This window comes from Thunnus thynnus, chromosome 23 (genome assembly GCF_963924715.1).
Source record: "Thunnus thynnus chromosome 23, fThuThy2.1, whole genome shotgun sequence".
In the NCBI taxonomy this organism is placed as follows: Eukaryota; Metazoa; Chordata; class Actinopteri; order Scombriformes; family Scombridae; genus Thunnus; species Thunnus thynnus.
The window spans coordinates 24463911-24487004 of record NC_089539.1 but is presented as its reverse complement, the minus strand read 5'-3'; the positions used below and the strand labels follow the sequence as shown (position 1 = coordinate 24487004).

Below are 23094 nucleotides of genomic sequence, written 5' to 3'. Positions count from 1 at the left end.
GTCTTTGGTTAGCTGTAGAATGAATGAGAGGGGGGTGTTAACTGTTAATCTTGCTTCCTTTATGGTTCTTTGGAGTGAAGGATTGTTTGTCGCTGTCCTCAGGTATTTCAGTGCTATTGTTTGGTGTCTCTGTCTTAAGGTTTGGATTCCTGTTATGGTGTGTATATAGTGGTTGCTGATGTAGGATGGGAGTCTGTGTGCTAGTTTGAGTGCTTTGTTCTGGATTGTTTGTAGGCGTTGTAGCTGGTTATCAGGAGCTGGAGGCGCTAATGAGCCAAAAAAGTTAAATATCGACAGGAAACTCAAATCCAAAGAAGGAGAAAAGACCCGCCTCTGTCTTCAATTACGTCCTCAGGTCGGACATATATTTTTGGGCATCAGGCTGGTGCAACATTTCAGATAAAGAAACTATATCAGTGAAGATGAGTGGAAGAGGAAAAGGCGGCAAAGGACTCGGTAAAGGAGGCGCTAAGCGTCACCGTAAAGTTCTCCGTGATAACATCCAGGGAATCACCAAACCCGCCATCCGCCGTCTGGCTCGCCGCGGCGGTGTGAAGCGTATCTCCGGTCTGATCTACGAGGAGACCCGCGGTGTGCTGAAGGTGTTCCTGGAGAACGTGATCCGTGATGCCGTCACCTACACCGAGCACGCCAAGAGGAAGACCGTGACCGCCATGGACGTGGTTTACGCGCTGAAGAGGCAGGGCCGCACCCTGTACGGCTTCGGAGGTTAAAGTCATCAGTCAATACAATAACACAAAGGTCCTTTTAAGGGCCACACACTTACTCTAAAAGAGCTGTTTCCTTCCAGGAAAGTTTTAACATTTGGAGTGGATTTATCTAAACCTTAATACAGTAAAATTGTAATAGGAAAATGTTTATTTCTTGTGATATGATGCCCTCTGGTACAGATTTGTCAACATAAATTACAAGTTACTGTTTCTAGTAATCACTGCAGAGCTGCACACCATGACAAAACACTGTCTGGAAACTATTAAAGAGGCCAAACTATGAAGTTATTTCAGTGCTTCTGTGTATGTATTCAGGTCTCTACTAGCACACAAGCATTGAAATATCACCCAGCCAGTCAGTTTGATGTGGGCTGGCGTGCTCAAAAGATTCAACAAGCCATTCAGATTTGACGCCCCTTCTTACATCACATGGGGTAAAGCTAAACTACACTAAGCTAAAGGTGAAAAATTCGTATTGCGGGACAAAGAGCCGCTGCTTGCTAACAGAGCACTGGCTGAAGAGTCTGGTGTCGCTGCTGCTGTTGTCTTCTGGAGGAATAAACACCTGATTCTGCTCTGATTCAGAGCAGTTTTACTGCCAAGAGGAGTTTATTTTTTAAACTTTTGGGATTGGGAAGTGGATTTTTTGAGGATGTTTAATCTCACTTCTCAACCTAGCCGGAGCTAACACCGGAACCACACACCACCTCCGCTGCTGTCATCAGTAATAAACGCCGGTGAGTTAACATAAAGTTACACAGTATGTTTATATGTATAAACAATAACGTCATTGCTGTATTTATGTCTTTAGTTATTTTTAGTGTGGATGGAGCAGATGCAGTGTTAGCATAGCTCTGATCCATCTGAACTTGTCGTCTTGCAGACAAACCGGACAAAGGATGAATTCAGACTTTTTACAAATCAATGTTTTTTTTTACCTTTTGATCCATTTATTGCAATTAAGGATGAAAATACAGGATGAGAAGACTACAGCGCTTGATCCTTGTGGTATTTTAATCAAAGCATCTCCGATACATTTTATTTAGACTCCAGGGAACTGTGTTAACTTGTGGAAAAATATGGGTGTAATATGGCCTCTTTAAAGGCTGTTTAAAGATAAACTGATGCTTTAAAACAATCAATGTAGATATTATCACTGCACAGTCTTTGTGTTTGGATGGATGATCTCACAATGTCTGTGTGGATTTGAAAGGTTTTTTTTTTTTTTTTTAAGTGGTTGTGGGATAGCGAGTAGTAAACATGTTATCATCTGATCAAACAAGTCCTGTGTTTGGGGAAATAAATCGACAGAGCGTGTTCACCCTGAGATGAGGGAAACAGAGAGAGAGTTAACTTCAACTCTGGGTTTCTCTGTCTCCTCCATCTTACAGAGTTTCACTTCCTCGTTCATGCAGTCTGTATCAAAGCATTCATTAGTGGAGGTTCACTATCTGTCAGAATCTAAATCCTGGTTTGATATTAGTTTAGTTACTCAGGACTTTCTAAAGTTACCGCTTTTATGTACATCAGTTGTTTCTTTGAACAGCGTGAATTCATCTTCAGCTCTGCGTCCTTCTGTCATAACTGTGTCTGTTTGTTAGAGCAGCGCCTGACCTGAAATCTCTATTGCACATAATGTGCATTTTATATATTTTATTATTCTTTTTATTTATCACTCATGCGCTTAACTCAGAGATGATTGAACTGACTGATCAGCTGTTCTGAGTTTTGCATCTCCAGGTTTTAGATGTCAGCCTGCATATACGGTCAGTTTTGGAAGCTCCTGCAGGCATCTAGAATGAAACAGCGCCATCCGCAATGTAGCTCGTAAAGGGGACCTGAACCGGAAGCGATGAAGTTTATTGCGCAGAATCCCCATTATAGAACCTGAAGAAGTCATCTAAAGGAAAAGAGAAATCCTTGCTCGCATGTGAAGGCAGTAAGAGGTTGCTTAAGGTCATTCAGATAAAATGATACATATAAACGTGTTTTCTTTGTTTTCTTCTTTCTTCCGGAGCCGTTAGTCAGCTGAGGTGGGGGCGGGGTTTAATTTGAATTTCCTCTCCAATAGTAGAGGAGCTGCAGCGCGCGCTACTCCGGCCTGGAGGAGCGCGCGCTGCAGCTCCTCCTTTATAAAGCCGCAGCTCGCAGTGAAACGACATTCTTTGTTTATTCTGTTGAAGCGGAAGATTCACAGAGAGAGAAATGGCCAGAACCAAGCAGACCGCCCGTAAATCCACCGGAGGAAAAGCTCCCAGGAAGCAGCTGGCCACCAAGGCCGCCCGTAAGAGCGCCCCGGCCACCGGCGGAGTGAAGAAGCCCCACCGTTACAGGCCCGGTACCGTGGCTCTGAGAGAGATCCGTCGCTACCAGAAGTCCACCGAGCTGCTGATCCGCAAGCTGCCCTTCCAGCGCCTGGTGAGGGAGATCGCTCAGGACTTCAAGACCGACCTGCGCTTCCAGAGCTCCGCTGTCATGGCTCTGCAGGAGGCCAGCGAGGCTTACCTGGTCGGCCTGTTCGAGGACACCAACCTGTGCGCCATCCACGCCAAGAGGGTCACCATCATGCCCAAAGACATCCAGCTGGCCCGCCGCATCCGCGGAGAGAGAGCTTAAACTCCCCCAGACCTGCTGATACTCACAACGGCTCTTTTAAGAGCCACCAACTCTCTGACAGAGCAACACGTCCTATTATCACATTACTTTATGTAATTAATCTTCTCCCACATTTTATTATAGTGAATTCTGAAAGTGTATCAATAGAACCATGATGGTTATGTGAACACTTAACAGTATGATGTTCTGTACACATACAGCAGACTAAATAACTTAAAAGTTTATATATATATATATATATATATATATATATATATATATATATATATATATATATATATATATATATATATATATATATATATATATATATATATATATATATATATATATATATATATATATATATATATATATATATATATATATATATATATATATACTCTTGAGAAGTAAGTATTCAGAGGTGTAACCCAGTTATCCTATTTGTTTTTTTGTTTTTTTTCTTTCCCGGTCTATAAACTCATACTCTCTATTTTACATGTATTGTTTGAATAAATGTAGACAGCAACACTATTTTTATACAAGTCCAACACAGTTTAACAGTCTCTGGTAAAATAATCCAGGTAGACTGTGAATGAGAAATTATTCATAATAGAGTGGAAATTTTAAACTACACACATAACTGCATAACATAATAGAAACAACATGGTCTTTAACTGTATATGTTCAAGTTTAAACTCAGATTGCAGCCTAAACGTAAATCCATTCAGAAATGTATAATGTTGTGCTAAAATGAGTTTTTTTGTGAAGATTTTAGTCACTAACTTATAAATTTATATGAAATCACTTTATAGTCTAATGAAAAACATTTTCCTGCAGGATCAAAGGTAGAACAAAAAAATGTTTAATTGTCCAAACACTTATCTAATGTCCCAGATGGTTTTACATTCTTCAGTTTAAAATCACATGATGGACAGATCTTAGCTATAGTAAATTTTGTATATTATAAAAATAAACTAACTGTAATACACATTAACCTGCAAACTACTCAGATTTAAGAATAATCAAAACATTAAAACACCAGTTAAAGAACTGTGTCAAACTGTATATAATATACAGTTATGAGTGATTTAAATTAAATATACTTGCATATTTAAAGATGGAGGAGGAGTACATGTCAGATAATAGAACTTTTTTTGAATGAAAATTAGACACTGATATTTTATATTAAATTGGTTTGAAATCACTTCACAGTCTGATGAAAAACACCTTCCTGTCTTGGTGTCAAACTATATTGTAAATGTATAAAGCTGTACATGTTACTGTGAAACCTAAACAACAACACAACCTATAAAACTGACTCGGATTTCAAATGTATTTTAAAAGTGCTCAGATGCAAAGAAACACAGAATGGCAGCAGTAGAGAGAAGTAATATTTTGGGTGAATAATAAGATGAATCCTCACCACGTGACGATGAAACATCAACTTTATGTTCATATCTTTGTTGTTTTTGTCTGTGGTTTTGTCCTGAGCCTCATTTCATTCTCATCTCTTAAATTATAATTAGTGTTGCAAACCACATTTTAACAATTTCACTGTGTAAACGAAAGGTTATTCTGCACAATGAATAAAATGATTTTAATGTGAATTCAAGGAAAAGTTCTCTGGCAAATTCTGTAGTGACAGTAGCAAGTAGCTCTAATCACACTGATGAGAGAACAAGCAGTTTGCTTTTATATCTCAGGACTAGAACATTAGCGTGTTTCAGATATTAACGGAACATGATCTTTAGATGTCGGTTGTGGCTCTTAAAAGAGCCGTTGTTGTGTAGTTGAGGAGCCGGTTCCGTGTTTACTTCTTGGCGGGCTTCTCGGTCTTCTTGGGCAGCAGCACAGCCTGGATGTTGGGCAGCACGCCGCCCTGAGCGATGGTCACTCCGCCCAGCAGCTTGTTGAGCTCCTCGTCGTTGCGGACAGCCAGCTGCAGGTGACGGGGGATGATCCTGGTCTTCTTGTTGTCGCGGGCAGCGTTTCCGGCCAGCTCCAGGATCTCAGCGGTCAGGTACTCCAGCACCGCCGCCAGGTACACCGGGGCTCCGGCACCGACACGCTGAGCATAGTTACCCTTCCTCAGCAGCCTGTGGACTCTGCCGACCGGGAATTGAAGCCCGGCCCGGGAGGAGCGGGACTTCGCCTTGGCTCTGGCCTTACCGGCACCCTTACCACGTCCAGACATCTTGTTACTCTTAGCTTAGAAAACTCAGAGAATAACTCCAAACACGTCACAACTACTATATATGGCTACACAGCTGCTCGCTCATTGGTCATTATGAGCGTAACTGTGGTTGCCCAATCAGAAACGAGAGGATCAAATTCCGCTTTAAGTAAGATTTCCGCTCAGGATTTTCACAATAAAGTAATGACAAATAAATCAATAATAAAAGTGAGAGATAAACCATACTTTAAATAGTTCATTGTGAATTACAACAACATCAACACAATGACAACAAAGCTAATAATTATAATAGTAAAAAAAAACATAATACAGAAAAGTACACACAGTTTTTTGTTGCTGTGTAGTCAGAATCTAAATCTGTGTTAAATTCTATCAAAAGAACATTTATTCCAAGTGAAGAATTTTACTCTGCATATGTGAAATTTACCCAATAACACTGGTTGTGCAGTAATAGCAGATTCTAAGAGTATAGGCGTTGTTGGGTTTATCTCTGTGTGCATGCGCAGTCAAGAAGATTTTCTTTCACGCCACTGTGCTTTCTAATTGGTGTATGTGATGTGCTGTTGTGTGTAGCTTTGCTTTTTGTATGGTGTGTTCTGTGTGTTTTTTGCTTTGTATTGTTTGTTGTTGTGCTGTTGTATGTTTTGATTGTTGGGGACTGCGTATGCAAATTAGCTTTGAGCTAACTCCTGTGCAGTGCATCTTTAATGTTTAAAAACTGCACACTGTCCCAATCAATAAATTAAGTCATTTAAGTATAGTTGCCCCCCTCGGTACACCGGCAAGACCTGAGACCTGCTCCCAGTTAAGCCAGTTTACTGTGACATATTTCCCAGTGAAAAGGAATATTTGAGCAGTGTATAATTACAAGAGGTAGCAAGCCCTGCTCTATGTGAAAAGTGCCCTGACAGACCTTCTGTTGTGATTTGCTGCTATATAAATAAATTGACAAAACAGGAGGTTATTCCCAGCCTAGGGGTCGGGCCCCTCCAAAGGGTCAACAGATAAAGATGAGGGGTGGTGAGATGATTAATGGGAGAGGAAAGAAGAAAAAACAAAGTTCTGATACACAAATCTGTTTTCAGTTTTTGGACTTTTTCTCTAATCTTTGATTTTTGCTGAAATATTGGATCGTTTGAACATTTATTGAAATGAAAGCATGTGAGAAGTTTAGAGGGAAAAATCACTATTTGGTGGAGCTGTTAACAACTCATAGACATGTGAAATGTGACCCCGACTACACACTGCTTTTTGTAAGACGTCAAAAGTCAAAAAGGTTGGAAACCACTGGTTTCATCTTTAACAATGTGTTGTATTTTAAAAGCTTGTTATATTATCCATTGTGTCAAATCTTCATCTGAGTGAAAGTATAAAGTAGCATCAAACGGAAATACTCAAGTAAAGTATAAGTACCTCAAAATTGTACTTAGGAACAGTACTTAAGTAAATAAATGTACTTAGTTACTTTCCACTACTGTCAATAACAAACAGATTCAAGTTCAGTGAAATGCAAACTCACAACTGCACTTCATCTATTTCACCAGCAGATGTTACTCATGTTCTCTGGCTGCAAATTTTTCATGTGTCATCATCACTTTTCTCATCCTCCTTATGAGCACTTTGTTTTTGTATCAACGATATACTGAAAAAGGAAATTAGAGCCTTTTTATTTTTCCTTTTATGCTCAGTTACTCACCACGAAGATGATGTTGAAGCTGTTGAAGAGAAGCTCGATTAAGTCTTTGAACTGAATCATCCTGCTTGCTGCTGCTGCTGCTGCCGATAAAAACAGGAAACATGTACAGAGATGTTAGTGTGAGTCGTCTGTTGTTCATAGGAGGGAGTGAAAGTGAATTAAGGAGTCAGGGAGAGCCAGACGATGGGCAGGACTTCCTATAAACGATGGGAGCTTTAGGGAGGATCCACTTTCTCAATGTTTACATGGACTATGATAGTACAACTGTCCACCTCATACACCTCACCTTTAGTCCGTATAGTTGTCACCTCTTAAAACAAATCAGTTTCCACTTGTGACCCTTCAACCAGTCAACCAAATACCATAACTGACTGATAACCTCAAAAACTGACTGAATATATGGCACTGTTGCATCGTTTGCACAATAGTTCTTTTATTCCTTATTTTTAGCATCTTTTTGTTACACATGTCGATTAAATTTTTATTACTGTTCATATCTTTATCTCAGTTTTTCTATAATTTCACTGCCATTATCTTGTATAATGTGAACGTGACAAATAAAACCTTAACATACCTTACCAAAGAAGATTTTCCCTGTTTTATTTGGTTCACTTTTAGAGGCCTAAAGAGGTAAAATTATCCAGTAATTTACAACAAAAAAAAATTGGGGGTATCACCATAGGCTATTTAGATTTTCAAATTTTTATGGAAATCATAGTTATCTAAATAACTTATCTCAAATCTAAAATTAATTATGGCCGGAAGCATGGATGTGGAGGACTGACAGACAGACCAGTTGACATCACCATGCCTCTATCATAACTAAAGATCTTGTAGTGCCAATTACAGGTGAAATTGTATCAAATGCTATGGACTTGTTCAGCATCCCCATCTGTACAATTTTGTTGAATTTAATTACCATGCAATATTACATTTAAGAGATACAGCAGTTTATAAGTGGTATGGTGGTGTTTCACTAATGGCCACAAGGTGGGGCCATTGGTGCCATGTTTCAATATGTTGTGCACATTCTCATGGAGAACTTGTGTACCAAGTTTCATTTTATTAAAGACAACAGAATTGTAGAAATATCATGATATAATATTACAGTAGCACCCCCTGTGGATAGAATTGTATCAAATGTTACACACTGATGCAGTGTGGCTGTATGTACAACCCCAATTTGGCTGCAATCCAATTTAGCATTGAAGAGTTTTGGCCCGTTTAGGGCATCAGACCACGCCTTTCAAAAGTTTGGTAACCAATTACAGACAAACAGGAAGTGATATTAAAAAACGAACTAATACGTTTTGTTCAGGGTCATCGAAATATGGTATGTACCAAGTTTGGTGAAGATTAGATGAAATATGTGCCAACAGGAGCAAAAAATGTGTTTAGCAAAAATCCAAAATGGCAGAATTGTTTTCAGGGTGGACATGGGTGTGCCTGATATCATTAGAATCACTTTTAGTCCATATAGTTGTCGCCCCTTAAAACAAATCAATTTCTACTTGTGACCCTTCAACCAGTCCTATAACCTCAAAAACTGACTCCTCAATGTATGGCTGTTGCATCGTTTGCACAATAGTTCTTTTATTTATTATTTTTAACATTTTTTGTTACACTTATTGCTTAAATTTTTATTGCTGTTTATATTTTTTATCTCAGTTTTTCTATAATTTCACTGCCATCATCTTGTATAATGTGTACATGACAAATAAAACCTTAACATACCTCACCAAAGAAGGATTTCCCTGTTTTATTTGGTTCACTTTTAGAGGCCTAAAGAGGTAAAACTATCCAGTAATTCACAACAACAAAATTAAAGTGTATTTGTTTTAAATAATTGTTACTATATATAACTCAGGTTGTTGTGTTTCCATGGAAATTAAAACAAGTTATCTAATTATTGTGGTTTTAGGATGATGACCCATCAAAAAAAGTTAGTCCTATGGCACAACTTACCCCAAGGTAGGGGTAAAATGAACGTGAGGATGGGGTAAATAATGCTACCATTAAATACTGGTATAAAAATTACACAAAATCAAACAAATTTGGGATCATTTTGAACTTTAGTAATGCCATCAATTTAGCAAAAACTTGTACTTTTAAGTAAAATAATATGTTGGTGTCCTGTTGTTCAACAAGTTACCCAAACATTTTCAGTAAAGATTAAACTGTGATCTTTGTGTGTTGTCTACAGAAAGAATAAATGTTTAAATATGCTTTTGTGTTTACAGACAGGTGACAAATTGAAGGAAAAACTGGTCCGGGCCTGAATGCTGGACCCCTACAGTGAGGGGGTCTTGGGGGCTCTGTTATGCTGTGGGGGGCATTCTGCTGGCATAGTTTGGGTCCACTTGTCCCCTTAGAGGGAAGAGTCACTGCTGATCAATACAAAGTTGTTCTGAGTGATCAGCTTTATCCTATGATGAAACATTTCTATCCTGATGGGAGTGGTCTCCTCCTGGGTGACAATGCCCCCATCCATAGGGCATGAGGGGTCACTGAATAGTTTGATTAGTATGAAAATGACGTGAATCACATGCTATGACCTTCACGGTCACCAGATCTCAACCAAGCTGAACACCGATGGGAGATTTTGGACTGACATGTTGACTGACAGCGCTCTCCGCCACCATCATCAAAACATCAGAGGAGGGAAGATCTTTTTGAAGAATAGTGTTCATCCCTCCAGAAGAGTTCAGAGACTGTAGAATCAATGCCAAGGTGTATTGATGCTGTTCTGGTGGCCCAACACCTTACTAAGACACTTTATGTTGGTTTTTCCCTTAATTTGTCACCAGCATGTTTGTGTGTGGCTTAAACTTAACATTAGTCAACAATTAGGTATTAATTCATCAACATTGTAACACTTATAACAGTGATCAAACATGAACATGGTCTCTAGTCTCTAGAATATCAGAAAATAATTTTTGGGGGTAAATTGAACCATTGACTCAACTTGCTCCAACATCACTGGCACGTTTTACCCCACAACCTCCATTTTGACAAAACTGTTTCACACAGTGGCTCAGATCCACAGTTATACTAAGTTTATGACCTTGTTTTGTTGCTTACACTGGCTTAAATTAACATGTATTAATGTCCAAAATGTGTCTATACTAATTGAGATACAAGACTAATAACTTAAGTAACATGATGAATTCACTTGGCATGACAAATATTTTATTTGCTCTGTTTTGCTGACCACTCTCTCCATGTGCTTGAGACCGAGATGGATTGACTAACGTGAACTATACTTTCTTAATTTGTGGTCACATGTTTACTTTTGTTTATGGTTACCTAGATAAAGGAGGTGGCTCATTTTACCCACTGGCTCTATTTACCCCGTTCTCCCCTATCAGTATAAACCTTCGTCTCTTCACCACCACGCCTTTTCTCCTCCCCTTCCAGTGTCTCATCATCATCATCATCATCAGCCTCCACCTGCACCTCCTCTCTTCACAAACCTCCCCCCCTCCGTCTCTGACTGTCAGATGGAAAAAACCTCTGCTTCTCCTCGGTGCTCCTCCTGCTCCACAGCGGCACTTCCTCCCTCAGCCAGGCCGCTGTAGGGCACCGCAGGGCGGGGAAGTAGCGTCGCAGGGGCCGGCGGAGCGGATCTGTGGAGCTCTGGCAGCGTCCCCTCCCTCATGCTGCATGCTACGGACACTCAAACAGATGTACGGAAATAACCACCGGCTGTTTTCCTTGATGCATCATTATTGCACTGAGCGAAGCTGCAGAGGAATAAGCTCTAGGAGCAGATTTATTTCAGTTTGAGCCGCAGAAGAGGAGCAGGATTTCTCACCATGTTTCTGTTCTTGTGTCTAACATGGACACAGCTGCTGATCACAGGTAAGCGTCTGTTGTCTGTATGCTGCCTTTAACCAGACATACTAGCTATTAGTCGATGGATTAGCCTCTTATTTTGGTTAGCAATTACTGCTTTAAGTCATTTATCTCATAAAATACCAAACATTTTGTTGCAGCTCCTCAAAATGCGAGCATTTGCTTGCTTGCAGCCTAAAACCTTTGTTTGTTTTTTTTAGACGGTTGCTCAGATAAAAATATATATAAAAACCTCTGTAACTTGTGAGATCTACCAATCCATTGAAAATGCACATAATATATGATTTTTGTTATTGATTAATCCTAAATGTTTGTTGCAGCCCTAAAATCTGTTTAGAAGGATACTGCACATTAAAATCCTCACAACAGAAGCCCAGATTATCTACAGGAATATAATAAGAATATGAAATAGTTATTTGGAAATGTGTCGTTAAACGTAAAACAGGATTAAATTTTCACATGCAAATCTTCTACAATAACATTATTAGAAGAGATCATACAGTGATGATGATCCTTGCATTTGATATTTTCTATAATTCCCAGTAGTAATGTATCAATATATATTATATCCTGTTAATCATTTAGGTAAAATGCCAAATTCTGTTCCCAGAGGTCACAGTCTTCAGACTGCTCTCCTAGTCTGACAAACAGTCTGAAACCTAAAACGGAGAAATGCAGCAAATTGTCACATTGAAGAAGCTGGAACCAGATCGTGTTGTACTGACTGGAGAAATGAGGAGTATTATAATGGTGTTGAGGTGATTTTACAGGAGGCTGGGTGGATCTGTTCAGTCTGAAGGCCTCAGTCAGTGTTCTCAACGTGACACACGAGGAATCTGTGTTGACATATTAACCTTTATGGGTTCTACCAGAGGGTGTTTTTATGTTGATGTATAAGGAAACCAACCGAAACCAGTGGTTAATACACACACACACACACACACACACACACACACACACACACACACACACAAATTTAGTAGTTAAACATACTAATTTATTGTGTTGCCTTGTCCAGTAGCACCCCAAAATCTAAATCACTGTCAAACTTATACAAACAAAATGCAGCAAATGCCACTATATGAACTGCACCATCATGGCAGTCGGGAGAAACTTGTATTGGGAGCAGAAATGTTTCAAAAGGTTCCTTAAATCTAGAGCTGCAATAATTAGTTGATTAGTTGCCAATAATGGAATTAATCACCAACAATCAACTGTTTTGATAATCCATTAATCATTTTAAGGCATTTTTTTAAGTTGCAGCTCCTCAAATGTGAATATTTTTTGGTGTCTTTAGTCCTCTATGACAGTAAAGTGAATATCTTTGGGACATTTAAGGACGTCGTCTTGAGCTTTGGGAAACAGTGAATGAGATTTTTCACCATATCCTGACATTTTATGGATCAAACGACAAATCGATTAATGGAGAAAATAATCAACAGATTAATCGCTAATGAAAATAATCGTTAGTTGCAGCCCTCCTTAAATCAAGAAGAAAATTGAAAGTATGTGGTTTAAAGAACATGATGCAGCCAGTCACATGATGTGGACCACCTGCAGGTAGTGATCACAGCTGGTTAGTGAGGCTGTGGAAACAGATAACGTGTTTGACACGCCACATCGTGCAGACTGAAACTTCATTTTGGTTTTCCTGTGTGAACATTCAAAGTTGAATTTAGGTCGGTGTAAACCATCAGACAAGTCCCCGCTGCTTTACTGTGGCCTGATTGGTCGACAGCTGGAGAATCTGGACAATTTTTAGTACTATTTATTTATGACTGGCGTTTTTTTTCAGCATTGGATATTCATTCATTCATATTTCCATGCTGTGGTTTCCTCTTATATGTACTTTTAATTGCTAGTGGCTAGGAAGGTCAGTGATTAATTGATTATCAAATAGTTGCTGTTAATGATTAAAAATAAATAAAAAAAAAACGGTTAATTAACATTTGATTGTAAACACAGCCGACTACAGATTAAGGAAATTCCTTAAAATTGACATCTGTGCTGGTGTTGGAGTCTGTCTCTCCTGTGGACAAGGGATTTGCATGGACCTGATGCAGTGCACAAAATCTTGCAATGGTTGAGACAACATCTGATCATGAGTTCAATATTATCATATTTGTTTGGCTTCACTGTAAACAGGTAATTCCAATATTCAGTCTCTTTTAGCTCTGTTTTTGTTCTCCACCAACTCCTGAAGGAAATATCTGGCTCTTTAGCTGCTAAATGCTCCACTATGTTCAGCAGCTAGTCTACAGCTAACCGTGTCTGTTTGCCGTTCGGTGCTCAGCAGGTAGTGAACAGCGGCTTTTTACAGCTTTTTCTTTGAGAACGACGCTATGAGAGCGCTGAGAGTGAACCAGAACAGTAAAGTTGCAGCCGGACAGATAAACAATAGATTCTCAGTTCCTGTTTTTATTGAGTCCTTTATTTATAACGTAGTCATTTATTGTTTGTGTGTGTTTTGTGTAAAGTACTTGTGTTACATTGTATTAGCATGAAAAGTGCTATACAAATAAGGTCTGTCTGATTGATTGAATAGGTGCGTTTCCATCCACCTTGTTTTATTTGCATTTTCAACTTGCACATAGAAAAACCTGAACTTTGAAAAAATCCTGAAATATCACAAAAAAAAGTTTTTACGCTTGTCTGAGGTGTAACAGCAAATGTAATGAGTGAGTAAACGATGACGTACATGATTCATGTGACTTAAACGTCACTGAAGAGCTGAAAACATCAGATCTGTGTGGAGCGACGATGAGGAGACTGTAACCTTCCTCACACCAATACATGAAACGTCATAATGTCATATTTCCATCATGTCTTCCATCGTTTGAGCTTTTAATGACGTGTCCTCTTCTTCTGCGACGGTTTAACGGCACCGACTGGAGATTTAGCGCCACCTGCTGTTTATCTGTTAACATTCACACATCAGCAGTGGATGGAAACAAACATTAAGTCATGTTTTCTCCTGCTGATTTTTCTGTAAATTCGGTTAAAATTTGTGGTACATTTGGATAAAAACTTAGCTAAAGAGCCTTAATTCACTATAAATCTGGTGTCAGGTGATAATTCTCTTTCATATTAGACACTGTCATTTCATATATTGTTGTTATAAAAAATATGAATTATAACCACTTTAATTATAACTGAATATACAGACATTTTTCTTGCTGACTTTACAGAAATTACTGAAGTTAAAGCAAAAACTTTGAACAGCATCAGCAGGATTATGATGGACTCTTTACTGCATTATTTTGTTTGTTTGACTTTTGCTTATCTTAACTGTATTATAATCATAAATGCAGTAGTCTTAAACATAAAGGTGTATTTTCTAAATGATGTATTCTTGTTTCTGAGTTGTTGCATCCTCTTTATGACAAGCAGTGTAATATTTTCAAATGCAGAAACAGGAGGCATTATTTTCCTGATTATAAACAAAATCTATGGATGTTTATTTATGATATAAAATTAGAGGTAAACAGACAAACCCTCAGTCCCTTTCTACTGTTGGGGAGTGTGTGGTGTCTCCCCGCAGAGTTACCCGGTCAGCCCTCTCCATCCCCACCTGTGATTGGCCGGCAGCTCCCACAGAGGAGAGGCAGGGCTGACCCCTCCGTCCAATCGGCGCACGCCTCAGCTCGGTGTCGTGTATAGCAACCAAGATGCTGTCGCTAGGGAGAAAAAGATGTCAGAGAGAGAAGCTGTGTCAGCTCCTCGGTCACATCTGTGTTTCTTACATTATTTTATTTCTCTCTGCTGCATCTCGCAGTCATTTTATGCAAAAAAAAAAGGCTTCAGCAGTCTGAGTCAGTCATTCACAGACAAGCCCGAAGAAACTCATTCTCTAAAGCAGGAAGTTGTCTTTACATTGTAGATTCTACCTTAAAATACAGATTTACTATTCATGATTTCTGTCTGTGTTTATTGACTTGCATAACTTAAATCTGGCACAGATACACCCAAGAAAAACATGTTTTCCAGCTGTTAGACAGAAGTCAGATAGTTTCTTTCTTTCGGTGTATTTTCTGCCAGAACAAGCAGCAGACTTGTCTGATTGACTCTGTAGGAGAATCTTCTAGTGGAACTAACACTTATAGACATCAGCTCTATTTGACCCCAAGACCAGTCTGATAACAGGAACAACACCTGCTGCTTCATTAGTCACCTTTGTCATGTTTGCCATGATTTATTCCTCTGTTTTTATTCTCTAATGTTGAGCAGACACTTGACGATTGAGCGAGTTTTTAACCTCAAATTGGCCTCAAATAATCTTTAGAATTTGGCAAAACATCTGCCAGACTGGATGTAGTTTGACGTTCAGTTTCATGGAGCTGAAACACCTTGTAGGTCAGAAACTCTGGTTGTCTGTCTGCAGTATTTAACATGTTGTGATTAAATGTGGTCTTGACTGAGGTTTGGCTGTGTGTGTTTAATGAAGTCGTATCTTATCTGCACAGTTTAAGTTCAGCGTGATGAAATGATTCCCTGTCGGAGGTTAAAGCTGAAACAATTTGTCCATAAATTGATTTAGTCGATCTACAGAAAGTTAATCAGCAACAGTTTTCATAATAGTTTAGAGCTGCATGGATTAGTCAATTAATCGATTAGTAGATTGACGGAAAATGAATCAACTATTATGATCATTGATTAATAATTTCAGACATTTTTAAATCAGTAAAGCCAAACATTCTTTAGTTTGAGGTTTTGAAATGTCAGGATTTTCTGTTTTGCTTTGACATATGATGTATAACAGTCAGTTATACTCCGTATCTGTTGGTTCTGAACTGTGGAACATTTCACAGACCGATTGATTCAATTGTCAGATTAATCGATAATGGGGCAAAAAAAGGTAGTTGTAGCACTTGAAGTCATTTATGAATCAAAGATATAAATCATTCAATGATTCAAGCTCCCAAATGTGATGATTTGCTGCTTTTCTCTGTTTTTATATCACTGTGAATTGATTATCTTTGGTGTTTGGACTCCTGTTACATTTTAAAAACTAAAATGGTTTTTCGATACAATAATCATTAGTTGAAGCACTAGTGGACCTTAAAGCTATCATAGTTCTACCACAACATCATGGAGGTGTCGTTTATCTTCTGCCAGTGTTGTGCATTCATCACATACCAATAAATTCATATATAAAGCAAATTTCCTTCCCTGAGATGTGCTGGAAGTCATTTATGGAGCTGATTCCAGTCATATCAGAGTTACTGTAATTACGAAATCGCGTTCATGTTCAAGTCATAATTGACCTGTATAGAATGAGATGCTGGGTAGTTTCTGTACAACTAAGTTGCTGAATGAGTAGAAATAGTTTAATTAAATAATGTTGATCTAAATAACTCATGAGGAGCAACCAACGTAGACATGAAGTTAAGAATCTGCTGCTTGTATCCATCTCAGAGATTAATGCAGTCTGTTTTCATTGCTAAGAGACTATTTATGAACTTTTTTTTTTGCGACTTCCAGCTTGCAGTGAAGAGTATTTGCTGGAAACCCAGCAGTCTGTCTGGGCTCAGGTCCAGCGGCTGACTGTTCCCTCAGGTTCTGGTCTGTATATTTGTTAAATGGACGGGTCAATCTCAGGTCCTTCAGCTCTCAGTATGAACGTCAGCAGCTGTGAATGTGAAGCAGGATCCTGCCGGCGGGGGGGGGCGGGGGGGGGGATAAAAAGCAGTTTGCTCAGTAGGTTTTTTTTATTTTTTTTCACCCAGGATAAATAAAGACTGAGGATGAATTATGCAGTGTTCACATTCATCACGGTTGGGTGAGTTGGGTCGATGTGCAGGGGTTTCCTCTCAGCCTGCCTGCAGACTGATGAAAGCCTCTCGGTCCTGACTGAAGACGCTGTGACAGCAGAGAGACAGAGAGACAGATGGGATCTCCTGCTGTCTCTCTCTGGGTCCTGCTGAATGTGCTGTTGGAGGAGGGAGATTTTTGTTACAGCTACAGTTAGATTCAACATGAAAACGAATAAGAATAAAAGCGTCTCTGTCCTCTTTTCCTAAAATATTTCAAGTCTGAACTGACTGTTAGCGAAAGCTCTCCTTCAGAAAACTGTCAACATTTAATTGTTTTGTCTGTAAAATGTCAGAAAAATGCTCAAAATGATTTTCCACAGTCCAAAACCAAAAGACAATCAGTTTACTGTCATGTATGACAAAGAAAAGCATCAAATCATCACATTTGAGAAGCTACTATTTTGATAATCGTATCATTGTGTAAGTTTTTTAAGCCAAAACCGCAAATATTCAGTTGTTGCAGCTTTCAAATGTGAGAATTTGAAGCTTTTCTGTGTCGTACATGACAGTAAACTGAATATCTTTGGGTTTTGGACTGTTGATTGGACGAAATGAGACGTTTGAGGACGTTACCTTGAGCTTTAGCAGGAACTTTTCTCTATTTTCTGATGTTTTATAGACAAAATAAAAAAATCTGTTAGTTGAGAGAATAATTGGTAGATTAATGGATAATGAAAGTAATCATTAGTTGCAGCCCTAGACAGATTAAAATACCAAATACACAAACGTTACCACTTATTTAACATTAAAACAATATAAATAAATCAATAAACAAAGTTTATTAGGTTGCAAACATCACATTTTCTTTTCTTCTTCTCCTCAGAATCGTCCTCTGGTGATCACGAGCTGCGTCTCTTCCCTCCTCGTCGCTCCAGCCGCCTCCCTCCACCTCTGCACCCTCAGCCGGACTTGACCCCCCAGTACGATGTGGACAACCCATCAGATCCCCACATCCACCATCACCGTCATCATCTTCATCACCACCACCATCGTCACCGTCAGCACCCGGCTAGGGAAGCCAAAGTGATGCCACCTGCGCTCTTAGAGTCTCGGTTCCGTCAGGAGCCCGACGACCAGCGAACCCTCAACCTGCTGGCTCGGCCGGAGCACGAGGCGCAGCCGGAGCACGCCGTGGTGTCTGCGCGCCATCTGGTTACCGTGGTGAGTAATGTGCTCCCTGATTGGGTGACCAAGAAGGAAAATGGGAAGTTGGATGTCTCATTCTAATTCATTTCTAATGGACTTTAAATATGAAATACATTAACACTAGAAAACATGGACATTTACCACAAATGAAGTTGTGAAATGTAGTTTTATTTAGTTTTTAGGTTCTGGTGATTGACGTAGAGGTTTTTAGGAGTTGAGAAGTTTCATTAGTTTTGGTATTTGTGAGGTTAAACTGTGTGATTCAGGGAGGATGAATCAGATCCTCTGAGCCTTAAATTTGGAAGTTTTGCTGCTCAGTGAGAAACCTGTAAGATGTGTTTTAAACTCTGCTCCTGTAGAAATGTTCACAGTGCTTCAACAAACCAACACTGCATGCATCTGGCAACACCTCATGACACACCGCTGTCCTATTTCCTATCGTAAGCAGCGTTTTTTTTTTTTTTTTCAAAAACATTATCGGTACATCCTGTCTGCTGTTTTGACGTCTTCTGTCTGTACTGCACGTCTGGTTTGTGCTACAGGTGTTACTGAAGCATGTCAAATGCTCCGTGACATGGCTGATGTGTATTGTTGTTGTTGTTGTTATTATGGTAACACTTTAGTTAAAGTCCCCCAATTTATACTCATATATAAGCAGTTAATAAATGGTTTATAACACACTATAATGTAGTTGTAAGTAGATACAAGTGTTAGTTTAACAACTGTAACTATAACATAGTTGTAGTTGACCAGTCGAACAAATACTGTACATTAATAAACACTTCAAATGTCCTTATATCAGCTTATAACTAGATTATAGTGCATTATAAACATTTATTAACATGTGTATATAGTGCTTATAAATGTTAAATAAGGGGATGTAAAGCAGTGTGTTACAGTTATTATCAGAGATCGAGTCAAGTCTGAAGTCAATAAGGATGATTTTAAAGTCTAAAGGTATTTTTTGATTAATTATAATCCCATGTTTATTGGCAAACAGGACTCATGTAATGTTTGATATGTTAGCTTAAATCTCAGAGCCTTGGTACTGATATGATGGTTTGATGAACAAGGGTCATCTCCTTCATCTCAAAGGTCAGAGGTCAGAGCAAACAGACAGTAATAGTGAAAGATGGATGAGAGGCGGCTGGTGCTCCGCAGACGGGTCTGTATCCACGGCGCTGGAGGAGAAATGCAGCACTCTCTGTTGCTATGGCAACATTAATCATGAATGTGTGTGTGTGTGTGAGAGACCCACTTACCTACACAATGGATGGTTGCATAACATTTAGATAAACAGCAGCGACCTTCAGAATGACATTGAGACAGACAGAAAGAGAGAGAGAGAGACAGAAAGAGAGAGAGAGAGAGAGACAGAGAGAGAGAGACAGGTATGTACTGGTTGAATATTAGTGAGACAGACAGAGAGACAGGAGGAGACAGACAGAGAGACAGGAGGAGAGACTTGGTTTTACCCATTTTTTCCGGACCACTACCCAGTATCTCAGAGACGACATATTCTGCACATTTCCAGCCTCTATATTTATATTCTGGGGCTCTACTGGAATGTCTTTGCATGATTTCCAGTTAAAAACTCCTTATTTATCTTCTACTGGTCCTTTATGCAGCCCTTCAGTTCAGCCTCTGTCTGAAACAGGCCGTTTTAGCTCCTGTCTCTTTAAGGCCCGCCTCCTGATGAGCCCACTCTGTTCTGATTGGTCAGCTTTCAGGAAGCTTCCTCCGGCTCCGGAGGCTACGTAAACAAACTATAGTAGCAGGATTTCACTTCTTTTTCTCCTTCTTTACTCCAAATGTCAACTTTTCAAATCCATCCGTCTGATGTCATCATGAGGAGGAAGTAGAGGTCACTTTGCAAACGACACGTTCAGATCAGGTTAAAGTCCTGACTTTTGTCTTACAGGCAGCATTTCTACACACGTTCACCTCAAGTTTTGGAACTTTGATCATGTTTAACATCCGACATCAGAACAGGAAATAAGTAACAGAAAATCACAAAGTATATTTCCACTTTAAAGATGATTTTCACTCAGATTTCATATCATACTCAATAAAAAATCTATTTAATCATTTCAAGTATTTTCATGATTAATCTTCTTTATAAAATGACAGGAAACAGATAAAATGCCCGTTATAATTTCCCAGAGATGAAGGCGGTCGAAGTCAAGTCCATTTTTATTTGTATAGTCCAATATCAGCAATATAACATCCTCTATTATTAAAGTTAGTCTGTCTTAAACCAACAATCAGGAGCCCAAATTAACATTAAAGCTGTTTTTCTTGCTGTAATCATTCCTCCTGTTCATACTGACCATTAGAAGATCCCTTCATAATGACCTTACAATGGAAGTGATGGGGGACAAAATCCACAGTCCTCCTTCTGTGTAAAAATGTATTTCAAAGTTTATCTGAAGCTAATATGAAGCTTCAGCGTCCAAATGAGTCAAATCAAGTAGATATCTTTCAACGTTACAGTCTTTTTAGTGCCAAAGTCCCTCTTTTTGTTACTATACTTCCACCTGCAGCTCAACAGGGAAACACTGTCCGAGGAAACACAAAGAGGGAATTTGATGCTAAAAAGACTGTAAATGTGTCAGATATCCACTTGATATGACTAACTCAGACTGCTGAAGCTGAATAGAAGCTTCACACAGACTTTTAAATGACTGTGTGGACACACTGTGGATTTTATCCTCCATCACTTCCATTGAAAACACATTTGAAGGATCTTTTAATATCCAGTATGAACAGGAGGAATGATTACAGACACCTGACTGCTGGTTTAACAGACACATGAAGAATTGTAAACCTATCCTTTAATATAAAACATTAAACTATATTAATTTCTTTAATAGTGGACTGTTGTTAGTAAAGTGTGGAATTGGGACACTGTCTGTTTCACATTAGCAGACATGTATTTATAGGAAAAATACAACAGATTATTAATTAAACTGCACATCTACATGCGTCAGCTGTGAAATCTCATCACCGACACTCCCACAATCCTCCACTGAAGCAGTCTGAGCTGTCGCCACCACAGATGCATTGTGGGAGTGGAGGCAGTCCGGTTGAAACCAAAAGACTGATGGAGTTCAGTTCAGTTTAAGTTAGCGGAGTTAGCCGGGGTTTCAGTAAACAGTCTTCACAGCAGTCAGGATCCAGGGGTCCTTGCAGTGGGATATAGGTCACCCTGCACACTGCCTGATAAATAAAACACTCACCCCACATGCACACACACACACATGCACACACACATACACATATAAACACACACTTGGTAGGAGTGCAATGAAATATTCATATGAAATCTAACTTTGTTCTTAAAGTACATAAATAATATATTCACGTTGGCTGTTCTGAGGCATTTGTGGACTAGTGAAAAAACAAAAAACAAACAAAAAGTGAACCCCAGTTATATAAATGGATGTATTCATTCATTCAATACATCCGACTAATGCAGCAGGAAATACAAAGAACAGGAACTGTGTTGGTTTTGTGGTGTTGCCATTTCAAATGTGATGCCTGCAGCGCGCCATAAGAGCACGTCATTTATCACTTTCAGTAAGTTTGGACCTTATCTCCAGATTCTATGAGTATAGGTGCAGCCCTCTAAGTTCTGGCCCCCAGTGGCTCCATGAATGGCTGAAGAAAAAGCTGTTTTTGGGAGCTGATTGTGTGATCTCAATGCAGTTTATACTCAAGGTGAGACCGGGAGTAGAGCCCATCGCGAAGGTGGGCCTGGGCTAAATCTTCTCAGTGCTGCGCGAGGGATAAACCTGCTAGCGATAGCCTTTGAGGGCAACATCAGTGAGTGTGTGAGTGTGCAATAGAAACATTTTAAAGCACTATATCGCTCCTGATGAGCAGGTTGACACTTGCATGGCCGCCTCTGCTATCAGTGTATGAATGTGTGTGTGATGGGTGAATGTCGGCGTGTGTTGCAAAGCGCTCTGAGTGGTCGGTAGGCTAGAAATGCGCTATATAAATGCAGTCCACTTACCGTTGACCACGCAATGCAAAGAATTTGGAACATTGGGAAGAAGAAACTTAACGGTTCTTTATGTAGAACTGTGATGTACATGTATTAATGGTTTTTTATTGCCAATGAGTGAACAGGTAGTAATGTAAAAAATGAGACGTTACCTGACTTTCTCCGTCTGTGTAGGGTTAGGTTTTGTGCGTTCCCGAGTGCCTTGTCTCTCTCTCGCTAATGTCAACTAACAACCCGTATAACGCCACAGCAACACAACAAAAGCTATGCTATCTGACTAGAAACATCCTGCAGGTATTAGCTCTCCAGCTAATGAAGCGGCTACCTGCCTCCATCAACCGCTACACATTTAACAGCAAAACACCCCTGCAATGACAAGTCGCCCACTCCGGAGCACACGCAGCTAAAACAACATTATTTCCTCAACAAAGGAGCAGAAAACAAGCTCCAGAGCAACAGCAGAACATAACTGAACCCTTTTGTTTTTCCTGTTGGTGGTTTTTATTTATTTGACTTACAAGTACAGGAGGAGGTCACACAGTGAAGCAGCATGTCACACAACACAAACTGAAACAAATGCAGTTATTGGGATCCGGTTGGTTTTTACTCCACTCCGTCCTCTCGCTCCCTTTCTGCTTTTATCAATGAGAAACTGCTGTGAGGCTCAGCCCTGCCTTACATAACACTATTCTGTGTTAATTGACTTCCTGTGTGTGTGTGTGTGTGTGTGTGTGTGTGTGTGTGGTCACATGACATGTCCCTGCAGGCGCTGTTCCATCACATCACTATGGCAACCACGTCACTAATGGATGCAGAGAAAGAGGTTTAGTGACAGAACAGAGCCTGAAAGCACTGAGAGGAAATGATTTTTTAGCAAAATAGTCAGTTTATACACACTTTTCTGTAAATGCACATGAAGAAATATTTAATAATGCATGTTTCTCTACATTTTCTAAGTGTTATGTTTAAATATCTGCATCTTTTATTCGGCCATTTGTGAAAATCTGTTGATGCTTTGCATCAGAAAAAAATCAAAGAAGTATATCAGT

At 39.4% G+C, this 23094-nt stretch overlaps 4 protein-coding genes across 4 annotated transcripts in view; 3 read left to right on the top strand and 1 right to left on the bottom strand.

The window, feature by feature from the left end:
- The first annotated feature begins 374 nt into the window (after positions 1 to 374).
- Positions 375 to 780, top strand: LOC137176051 (histone H4). The gene has a single exon (XM_067582096.1). It carries the CDS (start codon positions 423 to 425, stop codon positions 732 to 734), a length of 312 nt encoding a protein of 103 aa, XP_067438197.1. The 5' UTR covers positions 375 to 422; the 3' UTR covers positions 735 to 780.
- Positions 781 to 909: 129 nt separating this feature from the next.
- Positions 910 to 3397, top strand: LOC137176050 (histone H3). Its single transcript, XM_067582095.1, has 2 exons — positions 910 to 1468; positions 2915 to 3397. Exon 2 carries the CDS (start codon positions 2937 to 2939, stop codon positions 3345 to 3347), a length of 411 nt encoding a protein of 136 aa, XP_067438196.1. The 5' UTR covers positions 910 to 1468; positions 2915 to 2936; the 3' UTR covers positions 3348 to 3397.
- Positions 3398 to 5090: 1693 nt separating this feature from the next.
- On the bottom strand, positions 5091 to 5558 carry LOC137176006 (late histone H2A.L3). The gene has a single exon (XM_067582012.1). The coding sequence runs from the start codon at positions 5524 to 5526 to the stop codon at positions 5143 to 5145; it is 384 nt and encodes a 127-aa protein (XP_067438113.1). The 5' UTR covers positions 5527 to 5558; the 3' UTR covers positions 5091 to 5142.
- Positions 5559 to 10625: 5067 nt separating this feature from the next.
- The window catches only part of ptprr (protein tyrosine phosphatase receptor type R), a 46553-nt gene continuing 34084 nt past the window's right edge, over positions 10626 to 23094 (top strand). Inside the window, exons 1-2 of the mRNA XM_067581772.1 lie at positions 10626 to 11083; positions 17714 to 18051. Coding sequence (XP_067437873.1) covers positions 11038 to 11083; positions 17714 to 18051 — 384 coding nt within the window. The 5' untranslated portion in view covers positions 10626 to 11037. The remainder of the gene's footprint in view (positions 11084 to 17713; positions 18052 to 23094) is intronic.

Coding starts and splice junctions, on each gene's coding strand:
- LOC137176006 (XM_067582012.1), bottom strand. CDS start 5,526: ATGTCTGGACGTGGTAAGGGTGCCGGTAAGGCCAGAGCCAAGGCGAAG.
- LOC137176050 (XM_067582095.1), top strand. CDS start 2,937: ATGGCCAGAACCAAGCAGACCGCCCGTAAATCCACCGGAGGAAAAGCT.
- LOC137176051 (XM_067582096.1), top strand. CDS start 423: ATGAGTGGAAGAGGAAAAGGCGGCAAAGGACTCGGTAAAGGAGGCGCT.